Genomic DNA, 17,521 nt, shown 5'->3' with positions numbered 1-17,521 from the left:
TAGAGATCATCTGAGTCATCTTCTGTGATTCTATAAAAGTGCACCCAGTTTACTTTCAGATTCTCATGAGACTCAGATCTCATGTTACTTTTTTAAGATTTATTTATTATTTTTAATTATTTTTATTTATTTATTATTTTTATTTTTGGCTGCATTGGGTCTTTTTTTAATATAAATTTATTTATTTATTTATTTATTTATTTATTTATTTATTTATTAGCTGTGTTGGGTCTTTTGTTTTGCTGTGCACGGGCTTTCTTTTTAGTTGCTGAGTGGGGGCTACTCTTCACTGTGGTGCGCAGACTCCTTATTGCCGTGGCTTCTCATTGCGGAGCAGGGGCTCGAGGCATGTGGGCTTCAGTAGTTGCAGCACATGGGCTCAATAGTTGTGGCTCACAGGCTCTAAAGCGCAGGCTCAATAGTTGTGGCGCACGGGCTTAGTTGCTCCGCGGCATGTGGGATCTTCCTGGAGCAGGGATCGAACCCGTGTCCCCTGCGTTGGCAGGTGGGTTCTCAACCACTGCGCCACCTAGGAAGCCCTGCGTTGGGTCTTCATTGCTGTGCGTGGGCTTTCTCTAGTTGTGGTGAGCAGGGACCGGGCTTCTCATTTTGGTGGCTTCTCTTGTTGCAGAGCACAGGCTCCAGGCACAGGGGCTTCAGTAGTTGTGGCTCCTGGGCTCTAGAGTGCAGGCTCAGTCGTTGTGGCTCACAGGCTTAGTTGCTTCACAACATGTGGGATCTTTCAGGACCAGAAATCGAACCCGTGTCCCCTGCATTGGCAGGTGGATTCTTAACCACTGCACTACCAGGGAAGTCCTTCATGTTATTTCCTGGTCTCAAAATGGCAAACTTTATTATGAACCTCAGCATTCACGGTCTTAAATGATATATAAAGAGAGAGAGAGAAAATGAAAGAGAGTCTAAATATTGACCAAATAGCCAGTACATAAAAGCGTCCCTCAAAGTTTTCTTAGATGTGAGTTTGGCATGAGTAATTTCAGAATGTAAATTGGTACAGCCCTATGGAGAACAGTATGGAGGTTCCTTAAAAAACTAAAAATAGAACTACCATATGATCCAGCAATTCCACTCCTGGGTATACATCCAGAAAAAATGAAAATTCTAATTTGAAAAGATACATGAACCCCATGTTCATAGCAGCATTATTTCCAATAGCCAAGACTTAGAAACAACCCAAGTGCCCATCAACAGACAATTGGCTTAAGAAAATGTGGTATATATAAAATGGAATATTACTCAGCCATAAAAAAGAATGAAATATTGCCATTTGCAGCAACGTGGATGGACCTAGAGAGTATCATATTAAGTAAGTCAGACAGAGAAAGACAAATATTAATATTATATAATATCACTTATATGTGGAATCTAAAAAATAATACAAATGAATCTATATACAAAACAGAAACAGACTTACAGACATAAAAAACAAACTTATGGTTACCAAGGGGGAGAGGAAGAGGAGGAGGGACAAAGTAGGAGTATGGGGTTAACAGATACAAACTAACACTATACATAAAATACATAGGCAACAAGGACTTAATATATTATATTATATATTATAAGGGAATTATATTCAGTACCTTGTAACAACCTATAATGGAAAATAATCTAAAAAATATATGCAAGTTCACTTTCACTTAGTTTTGCTAATCTGGGCGTCCTATCCTGTTGTTGTATGTTGCCACATTTGGCAATTAAACTAGGCTTTTTTCATTTATGCCAAGAACAATGTTAACAAAATATACCCTTGCTTGAAATATTTCCAATGGGTTTGTGAATCAGAAATAACAATATTTTTCTCTCAACAAAAACTATTTCTAGACTACAAAGGCGTTTCTTCCAGAGATGATGAAGACGAATCATGGCCATATTGTCACTGTGGCTTCAGTGGCTGGGCATACTGGGGTCCCCTTCTTACTGGCTTATTGGTAAGTGAGCATGTGTAGTAGAGTCCAGGAAGAACTCTCTGAGAGCTGACATCTTGGGATAGAAATATGTGTGAAGGGAAAGCACGGCCCGTGCAAATATCTAGGGAAAGGAAAGTGCAGATTCTGATGAAGGAAAAAACTTCTCTGAAGAACTGTACGAGGCCACTGAGGCCAGAGTGGACCAGCAAGTGGGCAGAGTTGCAGGTGACATGGCAAGAGCGATATCAGATTGTTGGAAATCACACAGGCACAGTAAGAAGTTTTGATTTTTCTGAGTGTGAGAGAAAGGATCTGAGGAATTTGAGTTAGGAACAGACCCATATAAATGAAATCCCAATGTTAGGTGCAAAGAAAAAATGTTCTCTTTAATTCAATTTTTGGCTTTAAGGCTTTATGAGGGAAATACCTGGAAGCACAAATATTAAGCTCATAAGTCTCCTCAAGGGTCCTCACTCCCACCAGAATCCCAGTTCCAGGGCTATAGCTAGGGTGTGTAGGATGCTAGGCAAATGTTTCTTGTGGGTTCCTGTCTATATAAATAAGTCAATTAAAAATGTATTATAAAATTCATAGGTCCGTGGAGGTATAGTGATTTATTGATGAAGATTCAGAATAATGAAAAAATTTATTTATTTATTGTCCACTCAATGTATGTAAAGATTCTTCTTGGTATCCAGGTACCATTTCTTCTTGTTTGGTTCAAGAATCACTTTTTTTTTCTTTATTATCAGATGAGCCATTTCTTGCTAATTTCATATCTTTCAACACAAGAATAATACCATGGTGCTTGTAACATGTTTCTATTAAAATAATGTGACTCTTCTAGCCTCTACAATACTCTAGTACCATCTACATCATGTTAGTCACATCCTTACTCTTCATTTTGCATCATCCATTGTGCTACTTGTAAACTCTAGCTTCTAATCACTCAAAGATTATTATGGTACTTCTTTGATGATAACCACAAATTCAAGCCTGACCCACCCAGAGTGCGCAGGAAAACATGAACAGTCTGTTTTCTGGTCATGTTAAATTTATCGTTTAGAATGTTACAGCATAACATGGAATGATACATCTCCCAACTATGTCTTGCCTGGAACTCTTTAGGCCATAATTATTGCATTCCTAGAATATGATCTTTTTCAATAGTGACTGCACCTTGCCTCTCATATAGTACCACCAGCAGGAAGGGAATTGTACGCGTACAAAATAAATAGTCTCATTCATGCAAGGAATGTCTGTTCTTCATCTGGGAGAGCTTAAAACTAACCAGAACATAGCATCATCGCACCAATCAGAAGGGTCCATTGTTGTGGTGAAGAGAGGCTTGAAAGCCCTCAGAACTGATAGGTGCAGCCACTCCCAAAGGAGTGCTTGATCCATAGTGTAGAACCTACGAAGGGGACGTGGTGACTGCCAGTGGCAGGGAGCATGAGGACACCTGATGCCACCTCCAGAGTCCTTGGGTGTTATACAGCAGAAGTGGCAGCATGGTTAGCACATAGACAGTGAAAGTGGACACCTGAGCTCACACATAAGGCCTGAGCAGTGGACCTTAGATAGCCCAGAGCCCTAAATTAGACCTATGTCCAAAATGAGTGAGTATCATCCGAAATCAGCGTGTCAGTATCACTCCAACAGCCCAATTTCACGTGATCCTGCAAAAGAAATACCTTGCAAACCAGCAGCAGCAATCTGCTCACCAGGCACCTCTCCGAGAACTGGGATCTGAAAACCAAGCCCCAGGATGACACCACACAGACGAGAGCTCCTCAGGACATCTGGTCAACCCCATGTGCAGAGAGAGACAGACAGCACTCCAAAGGGAGAAACAGGGCCAGCACCAAAAGAGGACTTAGAATATTTCAAAGAAGGCACTTTAAAGAGGAAGACTCTGAGGTGTGGGGCTGGGGCAAGGTGCCTGCGTGCCCAGGTTTAAGAGCAGTAATGCCGAGCTCCTCCAGATTTGTGCACCGCTTAAAGGGGCGCCAAAGTAAATACATGGCTGAAGAGAAGTTTTCCACTTAGTCTCAGATCTAAATCTTATATTATGCATATGATAATGTTTCAAAGGCTGAAATAACATCTAACATTCAGGTCCCCCATTTATAACCAAAAGACTCATCCCGGCATTGCTCTATTCCCTTGCATCACGGCCACCACATGAGAGCGTGCTGGAAATGCAGACTCTTGGGCTCCACCCCAGACTTACATCATCAGAGTCTATACTTTTTAAACGGACCCCTAGTTGATTGATACACACATTAAAGTTTGAGACACATTGCTTTTTATGACATTAATTTTGAATTTAGTGCAGCTCCATGTCAGAACTGGGCTGTTCTAAATATATGATAATTATAACAAATCCAAGAGTTACCTCTGTGCTTATTTCTTCACAAATTATGTGAGAAACCACAGGGAGGAAGTTCCAACCCCTGTCCTAAGGCTCCTTTCACACCTTCTACTTTTTGCTTTCTCTTGTATCTGAGGTTATTAGATAGCGTAACTTTTTCAATTCACGTCTTCAAATGTGCTAGGTGTTTTGTTGACAGCTCCTTCTTTATTTGATTAGATAGGCTACCTCTGACCACATTTATCTGTCAGCTGCTTGCAACAAGGATGGGATTGTAGGAGAGTTAAGTGACATGTGTGTGATGGGAATTGTCTTAGTCTGTTCAGGCTTCTATAACAAAATACCATAAAATTGGTGGCTTATAAGCAACATAAGTTTATTTCTCACAGTTCTGGAGTCTGGCAAGTCCAAGAACAAGATGCTGGCAAATTAAGTGTCTGGTAAAGGCTTTTTTTCCTGTGTGCTCACATGGCAGAGGGGTGAGAGATTCCTCTGGGGTCTCTTTAATAAGGGCACTAATCCCATTCACAATGTTTCTGCCCTTATAACTTAATCATCTCCCAAGGGCCCATCACACGAGGGATTAGCTTTCTTTTATTTTTTAAAATTGATTGATTGATTGATTGATTGGCTGCACTGGGTCTTCCTTGCTGCAAGCGGGCTTTCTCTAATTGTGGTGGAGCAGGGGCTACTCTTGGTTGCCATGTGCCGGCTTCTCATTGCGGTGGCTTCTCTTTTTGTGAAGCACAGGCTCTTGGTGCTCGGGCTTCAGTAGTTGTGGCACATGGGCTCAGTAGTTGTGACTCAGGGGCCCTAGAGCACAGGCTCAGTAGTTGTGGCTCACGGGCTTAGTTGTCCCTTGGCATGTGGGGTCTTCTTGGAGTAGGGATCAAAACGCGTGTCCCCTGCACTGGCAGGCAGATTCTTTTTTTTTTTTTTTTTTTTTTTTTTTTGGGGGGTACACCAGGTTCAATCAACTGTATTTATACACATATCCCCATATTCCCTCCCTTCCTTGATGCCCCCCCCTCGATTCCCCCCCACCCTCCCTGCCCCAGTCCTCTAAGGCATCTTCCATCCTCGAGTTGGACTCCCTTTGTTATACAACAACTTCCCACTGACTATTTTACAGTTGGTAGTATATATATGTCTGTGCTACTCTCTCGCTTCTTCTCAGTTTCCCCTTCACCCCCCGCCCCCTCCCATACCTCGAGTTCTCCAGTCCATTCTCTGTATCTGCTTCCCTGTTCTTGTCACTGAGTTCATCAGTACCATTTTTTAGATTCCGTATATGTGAGTTAGCATACAATATTTGTCTTTCTCTTTCTGACTTACTTCACTCTGTATGACAGATTGTAATTCTATCCACCTCATTACATATAGCTCCATCTCATCCCTTTTTATAGCTGAGTAATATTCCATTGTATATATATGCCACATCTTCTGTATCCATTCATTTGTTGATGGGCATTTAGGTTGCTTCCATGTCCTGGCTATTGTAAAGAGTGCTGCAATAAACATTATGGTACAAGTTTCTTTTGGGATTATGGTTTTCTTTGGGTATATGCCCAGGAGTGGGATGACTGGATCATATGGTAGTTCTATTTGTAGTTTTTTAAGGAACCTCCAAATTGTTTTCCATAGTGGCTGTACCAACTTACAGTCCCACCAACAGTGCAGGAGAGTTCCCTTTTCTCCACACCCTCTCCAACATTTGTTGTTTCCAGACTTTGTGATGATGGCCATTCTGATTGGTGTGAGGTGATACCTCATTGTGGCTTTGACTTGCATTTCTCTGATGATGAGTGATGTTGAGCATCTTTTCATGTGTTTGTTGGCCATCTGTATGTCTTCTTTGGAGAAATGTCTATTTAGGTCTTCTGCCCATTTGTGGATTGGGTTATTTGCTTTTTTGGTATGAAGCTGCATGAGCTGCTTGTATATTTTGGAGGTTAATCCTTTGTCCGTTGTTTCATAGGCAATTATTTTTTCCCATTCTGAGGGTTGCCTTTTAGTCTTGTTTATGGTTTCTTTTGCTGTGCAAAAGCTTTTAAGTTTCATGAGGTCCCATTCGTTTATTCTTGATTTTATTTCCATGATTCTAGGAGGTGGGTCAAAAAGGATGTTGCTTTGATGTATGTCAAAGAGTGTTCTGCCTATGTTTTCCTCTAGGAGTTTTATAGTGTCTGGCCTTACATGTAGGTCTTTAATCCATTTGGAGTTTATTTTTGTGTATGGTGTTAGGAAGTGTTCTAATTTCATTCTTTTCCATGTTGCTGTCCAATTTTCCCAGCACCACTTATTGAAGAGGCTGTCTTTTTTCCATTGTATACTCGTGGGGCAGATTCTTAATCACTGCACTACCAGGGAAGTCCCGGGATTAGCTTTCAACATATGAATTTTGGAGGCACACAAAGATTCAGTCTACAACAGGAATCTTTTATAGTAACAGTAATCACATTCTGACTTGCCTAAGATGCAATCACTTTCCATTCAAACTAGCTTTATAAGCTCAGTGTGCAGTTAAAGAGCAGTCACAAATTCACATCAAAACACTTATGAAAAGCAAAATCATATACCTGTTGGACTCTAATGATGAACCATTATTTCAGTAGAGACTTTGTTGCTTTTAAATATGAGGCTAACTTGTGTAAAGTAAGATAATTATTTCAGGACAATAACTCAAAACCTAAGTTGCCTATTTCAATATCTAGTTCAAATAACTAGAATTTTTTCCTTTGGTTTCTCAATACCTTTTTCATTCTGATGGCTCTTTACTCATTAGTTCATACCTTGTTGAATTATTTTGGTGCATTTAGCTCTCACTTTCTCCTCCATTACACTCATTCTCTTTCAGCCTCCCTCTTCCAAGCTCCCACCCACACTCTGATTAGGTCTGAAAACACACCCTATTTTTCAACCACCAAAACTACACTATCTATGTAGGAGGAAAAGAAGACCACTCAATGTTGAATTCAATTTGGAATGATGTAATTTAAACACTTCAAACAATATTTTCATTCTAGCCTACCTGGTCATCTAATAATGTTGCAAATTTGAGTGCTCTTTTTTATCTTTGCGAATGCAACATACATCACATCCAAAATAAGCAGACTGCGCCAACTCGCAGACTCTTTTCAGACCAAACCAGTCTTTTTCTGTAGTTCATACAAGAAAAGATATTCATTCAGCATGAATTTCATTACAAAACATTGATAGGAAGAGGATGATACTAGGCTAAAAAGTCAGAGATTAAGATGTGATTCTTGCTTTAAAGAAGATTACAACAGAGCAGGGCACCAAGCACATTATAAATAACTGCTCACCCAAAGAAAAGTGGAGTTAGTGCCAGTGAAAATTACTCCCAAAGTAGTAATTTGTGAATAGAGAGCATGATTAATTTTGGATGGGAGGGCACGTCTTTACTGACGAGAGGTAATTTAAGGTACTAAATATTCCCATGTCAATAACATCAGAGATTTATCCAAAGGACTCTATTGTTTCTCAGCAAGTTCCTTGAGCTCTGACCCTTCAATGTAAGTCTTCTTTGTGCCCCACAACTTAATTCACCCTAATGGAGGCAGATTACTCCTGATTTAGGCTGAGTTGGACAATTTCCAAACAACATTCTGGCCATTATGCACATTAAGAGTTTGAGGTGTTTTTGTTGTTTTGTTGTTGTTGTTTGTTTGTTTGTTTTTGGCCACACCTTGAGACTTTCGGACTCTTCGTTCCCCGACCAGAAATTAAAACCAGCACCTCCGCAGTGAAAGCATTATATGCATACAAATAATGCTCAAATTTGTTTTCTACCATTGTGTTCTTTTCGAATTAAGTATCTAAATTCTAGAAGAAACGTAGATGTCGTTGTAAATGTAGCTATAGGTATGTGTATGAATATATAGACATAGGCTCAGGTGGGAGACTTATTTTCATATGAGATATGAGCATACGTGCCTAGCAGCAGCACATGAAACTATCTTTCATCAAGTTGAATAAATGCCAAATTGTATTAGCCTTTAATGGCTAGAGGCTAATCGCCCAACTTAAACTGACTTGGAAAGAGTATGCAATCTGGACACAATAGGTCTGTTCTGTGACTGCTTTAGCAGTATTTCATCTTTTCTTAAAAACTCAAGCCAAGTTTATATTTATTTTTAAAACTGTTAGAAAACAAATATATGCCAAGAAAGAAAGAAAAAAAACTGTTAGAAAACAAATATATGCCAAGAAAGAAAGAAAAATAAAGAAAGAAAATGTAGATGGATAAAAAGAACAAAATAAAAACCACTTCTCTTGCCATTACCTAAGAACAACCGCTCTGTGGATGTGGTTAGACTATGCTGCAAACGTGTTTGTTCTTTTGGTTCACCTGTAAACTCTGGCTAATATATTTTGTCAACTCAAATAGCCAATTTATGAGCATGACAATTACTAGTATGGGAAGACATGGCAAAATTGAGTCCTGATCATTTGCTTTTAATCAAATGTTATCTAAAAGAATAATTTGAAATGAGAAATATTAATTCAGATTGCTGATAGTAAGAAGAAATTTGGTGTAATGTCACCCAATTTCAGGAAAAAAAAAGTGCAGAAAAAAATCCACTCACTGTTAGCTTTCATATATCCATGTCTAAAAACATATTCACTCTGAAGTTCAAATATATAAAGTTCCTTTAACACTCAAGGTCATTAACTGCGAGTTTTAATATATCCCTGCACTTTTGGTTCACTTAAGAAAAATCAGAAAATACAGTTTAGTAGAAGACAAAGATAGAATATTTGCTGATAGTCCCGCCACACAGAAATAACCATGATGAGCATTTGTTATCATTTTTTTAGGACATTTTAAATGTTGATATAGTCATGCATTGAAAAAAATTGTGTACGTAATCTTGCTTTTTTAAAATTTAAAATGAATATTTGCATGTTAATAAATATATGTGTGCAACATCATTTTCAATTCTTGCATCGTATATATGTGCCACTGTTTACTCAATTTCTCCATTATTGTTGGATAATTTATATTTCAGGACTCTTTCAGTTGCAAGGAACACAAAACAAACTGCCCCAGACCAAAAGAGGAAAAGTCTTAGGCAGGCTTTCCTCTGTTGGCAAGATAGCTACCAGCAGTTCTAGCATGATATCCTTTCAACTCCAAGTCCAGCAGGTGGGGGAAAAGCTGTGCCTTCAAATGTTCTAGTTCTAGAGTTCACTCTAACTAGATCAATTTGGATTCGACCATTGTGTGGAGAGGGGGAGCTGGGGTGTAACCCGACAAAATCAGAGTTATCTTACCAGAATGAGGACTGTGAATGCTGATGGGCAGAAACAGCATCTGTCCACTACACACATTTTCAGTTTCCAGCTATCTGCCTTCATGAACTATATACCCCAGGGACCATCCTTGAATATAAATCTTTAGCAACATGATTGATTACTTCCTTGGGATAAATACTTAAAAGAGAAATGACTGGATCTAAGAGCATGGCATATTTTTAATGAATTTTATACCATTTTCCCAAATTGCCTTCCAGAAAATGCTGCCAATTAACCTGTGCTTTAGAAAATAGGAAGTTCTGTGGAAAGTTGTCTCTCACTTTTTTTTTTCTGAAAACTTGGACGTATGTTTATGACTTAGGAAGATTGCCAGTTCAATTATATAAAATTAAAGTATTCTGTACATTGAAAAACAACTCAAACAAAAAAATTCCTCATATCCTTACCATTACTTCTAGGAAAAAAATTTTTATCTTTTTTTACTTTGTAGTTATATCAATTACTCCAAAGAAAATAAAACATTTGATGTACATATATCTATTGGTATTTTTATTTTGTAAATTTTCTGCTAATGTCCTTAGGCATTTATCCATTAGAGTATTGTCTTATTCATTTATAGAAGTTGTCAGGTATTCACCCTTAATCCTTGTCCTATATGTTGCATTTACCTCTTAACTTGGTTAGGAACTAGTAACGTTTAGAGTATATCATGTAGAGGCCTGATTTGTTGCCCAGATTTTAAGCCTGATCCCACCACTTTGTTTTGTGTCTTTGGGCAAGTGCTATAATCCTGCCTCTGCCTAAATTTCCTTTTTGGGAAATGGAGATCATAGTGGTATCGATTTCACAGAATTGTTGTGAAGATTAAATGAACTAATGCATCTGAATAACTGAGGACACTGTCTGGCGTATAGTGGTCAGTTTTAGATGTGATTATTTTTGTGCTGTTTTCAGTGCACATTTTATGTAGTTGAATCTAGCAATCTTTCTTTTAAGCGTTCACTAAATGTCTAAGCTTTAAAACAAACAAACAAAAGGATAAAAGAGACCTTTCCACAGCTTTCTATTTTGCAAAGCATGGGTTAATTGGCGAGAATTTACTTTGTGTAATTGCTAATCTGTACAGGCTTAGAGAAAAATAATCTATCTGGTAATTAATGCCACTGAATGATACACTTAAAATGGTAAATGTAAATTTTATAATTTTTGTATAATTTTAAGAATTGTACACTAAATGATTCGAATTATATGCTATGCGAATTTATATTTCAATAATGCTTCTTTCTTTAAAAGCCTAGCTGGAAAAGTAATGTCCACTTAGAATATGATTAATTTCCTTCTCTTTCCAAATGAAGGCACTATGACAATAAGAATTGCTTTGCATTTTGATTTATTCATTTGGCAAATATTTACTGAGTACCTATTATAGGCTAAGCACTGTGTCAGGCCCTGGGAATTCATTCATTGGAGACCAAAACAGTCATGGAGATTATTATAGTAAAGGTATGGGGGCCAGAGGTTAAAAAAAGTCACCCAAATGAATATTTAATTACAAGTCCAAGATGTGCTTCATGGAAAACTGAAGATTACTGTGTAATGGGGAAATAATTTAGACTAGGGGTCTGAATTTCCTTAGCTTTGAGGAAATCAAGCTAAGACTTGAAGGAAGAATAGGACTTAACCAGGAGAATTTCCCAATGAATTCCATGAACATATTAAAGTAAATAATGAACAACCTATATAGTAACATTGAATTTTATGGAAACAGCAACAACAAAAACAAACACCCTACCAGTTTTCCTAACAAGACATTTAAACCTACTCAGTTCTCACTCTGATAAATGATGCTGGGATGCAGTAAGTGTTCTATGCCTGTGCTTCTTAGACTTTACTGTGCCTATACATTTACCTGAGGATCATCTAGAATACAGATTCTGACTCAGGAGGTCTGGGCCAGGTCCCGAGATTCAGATGTTGCCTGTGCTGCTTGGCAGAGCACCGCACTTAACTAAGTAGAACAGACACCTCAATTAAATAGATGCAGCAGCTTTCTTGAATTATTTTGTGAACTCTGTTTATTTTCAGTTCAAGCAAATTTGCTGCTGTTGGATTTCATAAAGCTTTGACTGCAGAACTGGCCGCCTTAGAAATAACCGGAGTCAAAACAACATGTCTCTGCCCTGTTTTCATAAACACTGGCTTCATCAAAAACCCTAGTAGCAGGTAAGCTGAGACAGAAATGGAGATGAAAGGACTGGTGATTGCTGTGAAGATCACCATTCTGTGGGTTTTCCCAAGTATTTTAATCCTTAAAACACCTGATATTCAAGGCCCTTACCGCATCTCAGTTTCAGCTTCTATAGACTGTGGGGAAATAGAGAGAGAGAGAAAGAATGTATATAGATATAGATATGAATGACAGCGAGATTGCTAATCCTTCCTTTTGTTTTACCTTAAGTGGTGATTCTCAGAGTCAAGTATACATACATTTCTCCAAGAGTGCTTGGGAACAATGTAGGGGTCCCACCGCCCAGAGATGTTGATGTGTTCACTTTGGTTGGGATAGAGTAGTGGTGGGGAAGGGACCCTGGAACGCCGTATGTTTAACAAGCATCGTAAGTAATTCTGATAGAGGTGACGCAGGACCACAATGTAAAAAAGACTTTTTTGGTAATCCAGAGATTATCCTCCAAAATAAGCACCAGACCATAGTCTTTCCTTGGTTAAAAAATAAAATTACAAAGGATCAGAGCTGAGGTTAATTTTTAATGTTTCCTCTCTTTGGGGATAGCTTTAATATTTTTGTAAACATGATGTATACTTTAAAAAAATTTCCAACATACAGAAAAATACAAATAAAGTTTCGTTTTAAATTTCCTTAAAACCCTCTATCCAGTGGAAACTACTTTTAACATTTTGAAGAACATCCTTTTGGACATCTCTCTATGTAGAGATTAAATATCTAAATTTCATATAACCAGCATATATTACACATGGGATTCTGCAAGCAGTAAGTAAACTGCCTGTTTCCCTCAGCATTATGATGATAGACAACGATACTATATTAAGTAGTTCAAAGTTGCCAAGAAGTTAGATCTTAATTGTTCCCATAACAGAACAGAAATAACTATGTAATTGATAGAGGTGTTAGCCAATGCTAAGTGGCAATATATAAATGTATCAAATCAACTGCCTGTACACCTCAGAATTATATAATATGATATGTCGATTGTATCTCAATAAGAATTAATTAGTTAATTAATTTTAAAAAGAGTTCCCTGAAACTGAAGTGTTATCGAAGGAAGAGGAAAGTATCATCCCCAAGGATAAAATTTGCCAGTATTAGACACTAAAATAATATATTTGAGTCAAGTTTTTTACTCAAACTGTCTTCCAGCAGTTAAAAACAGACATATTGATTTTTTTTTAATTATAATTGAATTTTTTACCCTTGCCCCCAGAACAAGCTGGCACAAAGCTAACCTTCATGTGGGCAAGGGTGCCCTCTCCTGGCAAAGCTCTACTAGTACAATTAAAAAATAATTGGGATGCTTGCTGTGGGGTTGGGGAGAGGAAGTATAAATAGAAGTTGGCGTGATTCTAGTATAGTCACAGGAATTTTACCTGGCTAAGGAAGGGTCTGGGGTTTGTCCTGCCACAGAAACCCCTTTGAAGATAAGCTGATATTAGAGTGGATGCCAAAGATGAAGTTACTTTTAATATTGAAGCTTAGTTCTAATTAGAGAACAGAAAAATTCTTACTTTAGTTTATATTTTGGACACTAAATGAAATCTGTAATTTTCTTAAACCTCACAACAGTACTTTGCTTAGAGAGATCAAGTAACTTGACTATAATTGGCAGAACTGAGATTCAGAATAAACTTTCCTTTTCATGCAGAGGGATAGCCTTTGAGAAAAAAGGAAACGATCAAACGCCAAATGACCAATTCAAAATAATTTGTATTATATTAATGTTGGAACTTAAATTCTCTTTCAAAACACATCAAAGATGTAGTTTATTGGTTATATTTACATATCTAACACTGCAAAGAAACTGGTTTACTGTAAGGGTTATAATGCAACATAATCTGAGTTTATTGGAATTAAGTATAATCAGGTGCTCCACGTAATTTTTTTGACAGCTAAGAATTATCTTTGTTAAATAGACTGGGTATTAAGAAATCGCCTTATTAAAAGCATTTATGGAAAGCCTACTAAATACCAGGTACCCTACTAGGTCTCGATACCCAACATAAATTACCTCTCATCTGTAAAACAAGAGGACTAGATTTGGACCCACACCATAATTTGCCTAACCCAGCTCTAATCCTTATAATAATCTGCAAGATAAGTTTTACTATGCCCATTTTATGGACAAAGAAGCTGAAACTTGGAGAAATTAAGAAAATTGCCCAAGGTCACACAGTCCCAGAGCTGCAGACTAGAATTCTTACCTAAGTCACTGACTCCAAAAGCCTCACTATTCCTAGCTTTTTTTTTTTTTTTTTTAATTTCAGGTGGCTTATTTTTATTTATTTATTTATTTATTTATTTATTTATTTATTTATTTATAGCTGCGTTGGGTCTTTGTTGCTGCGTGCAGGCTTTCTCTGTGGTGGAGTGGGGGCTACACGGGCTCTAGACACGCAGGCTTCAATAGTTGTGGCTCGTGGGCTGTAGAGCACGGGCTCAGTAGTTGTGGCACAAGGGCTTAGTTGCTCCGTGGCACATGCGATCTTCCCAGACCAGGGATCAAACCCTTGTTCCCTGCATTGGCAGGTGGATTCTTAACCACTGTGCCACCAGGGAAGCCCCTAGCTTTGTTTTTTAAACATAATTTTAGTTGAAGTTTTTTCCTGAGAATCATTATTTTTAAAATGTATGGTAAGTACTTCACTGGAAGTAGTTTTATTGCTTTTCCCATAATACATGATGATTATAAATAAAATTTATATAATATAGAGAAAAGCCTCTTTAAAGATGCTACTCTTCCAGAGATAATCACTTTATTGAAAAATTAGATTTCCAGTTAAAATTTCCCAATTTAAGAGGCTACACTTCCTACTGCATTTCTTTTTCTGGTATGTGTGGAAACATACATACTTTTCTATAAGCTGCCTTTTTGACAGCGGTATGCTGCTATCAGCTTTCTGTGTTGATACATAAAGAGCTGCCTTACTCTTCTTTTTTCTTACCTTATTCTTTCCTTATTCCTTTCAATGTCAGCCTGATGATCTTTGGGTGTACGTCTTCTCTACTGATGGACATTTAGATCTCAAATCTTTCGTTCTTGTAATAAATGCATATCTCTATGTGTGCATGTATGCATGTGCATATATGCATTATGTGTTTATATATTCACGTGTGTATATATGTACATATAGGTGTATGTGTGTGTATACCTTTGCTCACTTTATCATTATTTTCTTGAAATAAATGATTGGATCAAAGAGTAGGAACTAACTTTTTTTTTTTTTCCATTGGCTATGCTTGGTCTTTTTTGCTGTGTGCGGGCTTTCTTTTTAGTTGTGGTGAGTGGGGGCTAGTCTTCGTTGTGGTGCGCAGATTCCTCATTGCTGTGGCTTCTCTTGTTGTGGAGCATGGGCTCTAGGCGCATGGGCTTCAGTAGTTGCAGCACATGGGCTCAATAGTTGTGGCTTATGGGCTCTAAAGTGCAGGCTCAATAGTTGTGGCACACGGGCTTAGTTGCTCCACAGCATGTGGGATCTTCCTGGAGCATGGATCAAACCCGTGTCCCCTGCATTGGCAGGCGGATTCTCAACCACTGTGCCACCTAGGAAGGCCCAGGAACTAACTTACTTTTGATAGATTTATTAGACTGCCCTCCAGAAGGATTGTTCTAATTTATCCTCCCACCAGCGGGGTATAAAGTGTCCATTCTTCTCACTTTTGCCAGCTTTGAATATTAGCACACTTTTAATCTTTGCCAATATGATAGGAAAAAACAGTACTTCTATGTGATGGCGGTGTATTTTTGATTATTAGAAAGTCTCACAGTCATCTTTTCATGTTTAATAAGTCCCATTATCTTCTCTATTTCACTCTGCTTATACAAATCAGACTTCATTATACAAGTGCTTAGAAAAATCAGGTTAAGGAAGTAGCCTTGTGTTTCTAGGCTGTTGAGCGATTTTTTTTTTCCATGAGAGGGCGTTAGATTTTGTTAAATGCCTTTTCTGTGCATATTGAAATGATCATGTTGGGCTTTTCCTTCATTCTGTTAATATAGTATATTACATTAATTTATTGCTGTATTTGGTTTGATGGTATTTTGTTGAGGATATTTGCATCTATATTCATAAGATATATTGATACGTAGTTTTCTAGTGACATCTTTGTCTTAGTAACAGGGTAATTCTGGCCTCATAGAATGAGGTGAGAAGAGTTCTCTCCTCTTCTGTTTATTGAAAGACTTTGAGAAGGACTAATGTTAATTCTTTAAACATTGGGTAGAGTTCGTCATGAAGCCCTCTAGTCCTGGGCTTTTCTTTACTGGAAGTTTTTTGATTACTAATTTAATCTTTTGTTAAAGGTCTACTCAGATTTTCTGTTCCTTCTTGAGTTAGTTTTAGTGCTTTGTATGTTCCTAGGAATTTGTACATTTCATCTTGGTTATCTAATTTTTGGCATATAATTGTTCATAGTATTTTCCTATAGTCCTTTTTATTTATGTAAAGTCAGTAGTAGTGAACTCAGTAAAGAACTCACTTTTATTCTTGATTTTAATAGTTTGCCTAATCTCTTTTCTTCTTGGTCAGCTCTAGCAAAAGGTTTGTCAATTTTGTTGATCTTTTCAAGGAGCCAACTTTTGGTTTCATTGATTCTTGCTATTGTTATCTATTCTATATTTCATTTATCTCTGCTTTAATCCTTATTTCCTTTATTTTGCTTGCTTTAGGTTTAGTTCTTTTTTTCTAGATTCTTAAGGTGGAAAGTTACATTACTGATTTGAGATCTTTTTTTAATGTAGGTGTTTATAGCTATAAGCTCCCTCTGAGCACTGCCTTTGCTGCATCCCGTAAGTTTTGGTATGCTGTGTTTTTTCATTCATCTCAAAATATTTTCTAATTTTCTGTGATTTCTTCTTTGTCCTATTAATTTATTTTGACATATTTGTGAATTTTTTATATATTATTGATTTCTTTTTTATCTGAAACATAGTTGATGAACAATATTATGTTAGTTTCAGGTGTGCTGCGTAGTGATTTGACATTTGCTTCTCTATAGGAGACATGTTCCAAGTTCACAGATGTGAGTAGAATGAGAATAAAAGGACAGAAATAGTAACACCATGCAGACAGCATGCACAAGAGCTGGAGTGGCTATCCTAATAGACAAAATAGACTTTAAAACCAAAAATGTTTCTAAGGATAAAGGGGGACATATTATAATGATAAAATGATTAATCCATTAGAAAGATACATAAAATGATAAACATATATGCTCCTAACAAGATAGTCCTGAAATATATGAAGCAAAAAAATGACAGAATTGAAGGGAGAAATAGGTAATTCAATATAGTAGTTTGGAGATATCAATACTCTGCTTCTAAAATTGGATAGAACAACTAGAACAGAAGATCAAGGATCTGAAAGACTTGAAAACACCAAAATCAACAAGAGTGACAGATATCTATAGAACACTGCACCCAATAGCAGAAGAACGGGACATCCTGCCCAAGTGCAACATGGAACAGTATCCAAGACAGACCCTTTCTAGAGCATAAAACACACCGCCGAGTACATTTAACTGGCTGATAGAGGCATACTTGGTATGATTTCAGTATTTTAAACTTAATGAGATTTGTTTTGTGGTCTAATTTATGATCTGTCCTGGAGAATGTTTCTTGTGCCCTTGAGAAGAAACATTCTACTGGTGTTGGATGAAGTGTTCTATAGACGCTGTTAGGTCCAGGTG

General features: G+C 37.4%; 1 protein-coding gene across 2 annotated transcripts in view; it reads left to right on the top strand.

Moving 5' to 3' along the window:
- HSD17B11 (hydroxysteroid 17-beta dehydrogenase 11) overlaps nucleotides 1–17,521 on the top strand; it is a 34,473-nt gene that overhangs the window by 10,550 nt on the left and 6,402 nt on the right. Inside the window, exons 4-5 of one of the 2 annotated variants that reach the window (XM_057730108.1) lie at nucleotides 1,843–1,949; nucleotides 11,668–11,805. In XM_057730108.1, coding sequence (XP_057586091.1) covers nucleotides 1,843–1,949; nucleotides 11,668–11,805 — 245 coding nt within the window. The remainder of the gene's footprint in view (nucleotides 1–1,842; nucleotides 1,950–11,667; nucleotides 11,806–17,521) is intronic. The other variant, XM_057730109.1, reaches the window with a different exon arrangement.

This window comes from Hippopotamus amphibius, chromosome 3, assembly GCF_030028045.1.
Source record: "Hippopotamus amphibius kiboko isolate mHipAmp2 chromosome 3, mHipAmp2.hap2, whole genome shotgun sequence".
NCBI lineage: Eukaryota > Metazoa > Chordata > Mammalia > Artiodactyla > Hippopotamidae > Hippopotamus > Hippopotamus amphibius.
Note: the sequence above shows the minus strand (reverse complement) of the source record. Positions and strands in the feature narration are given on the sequence as shown.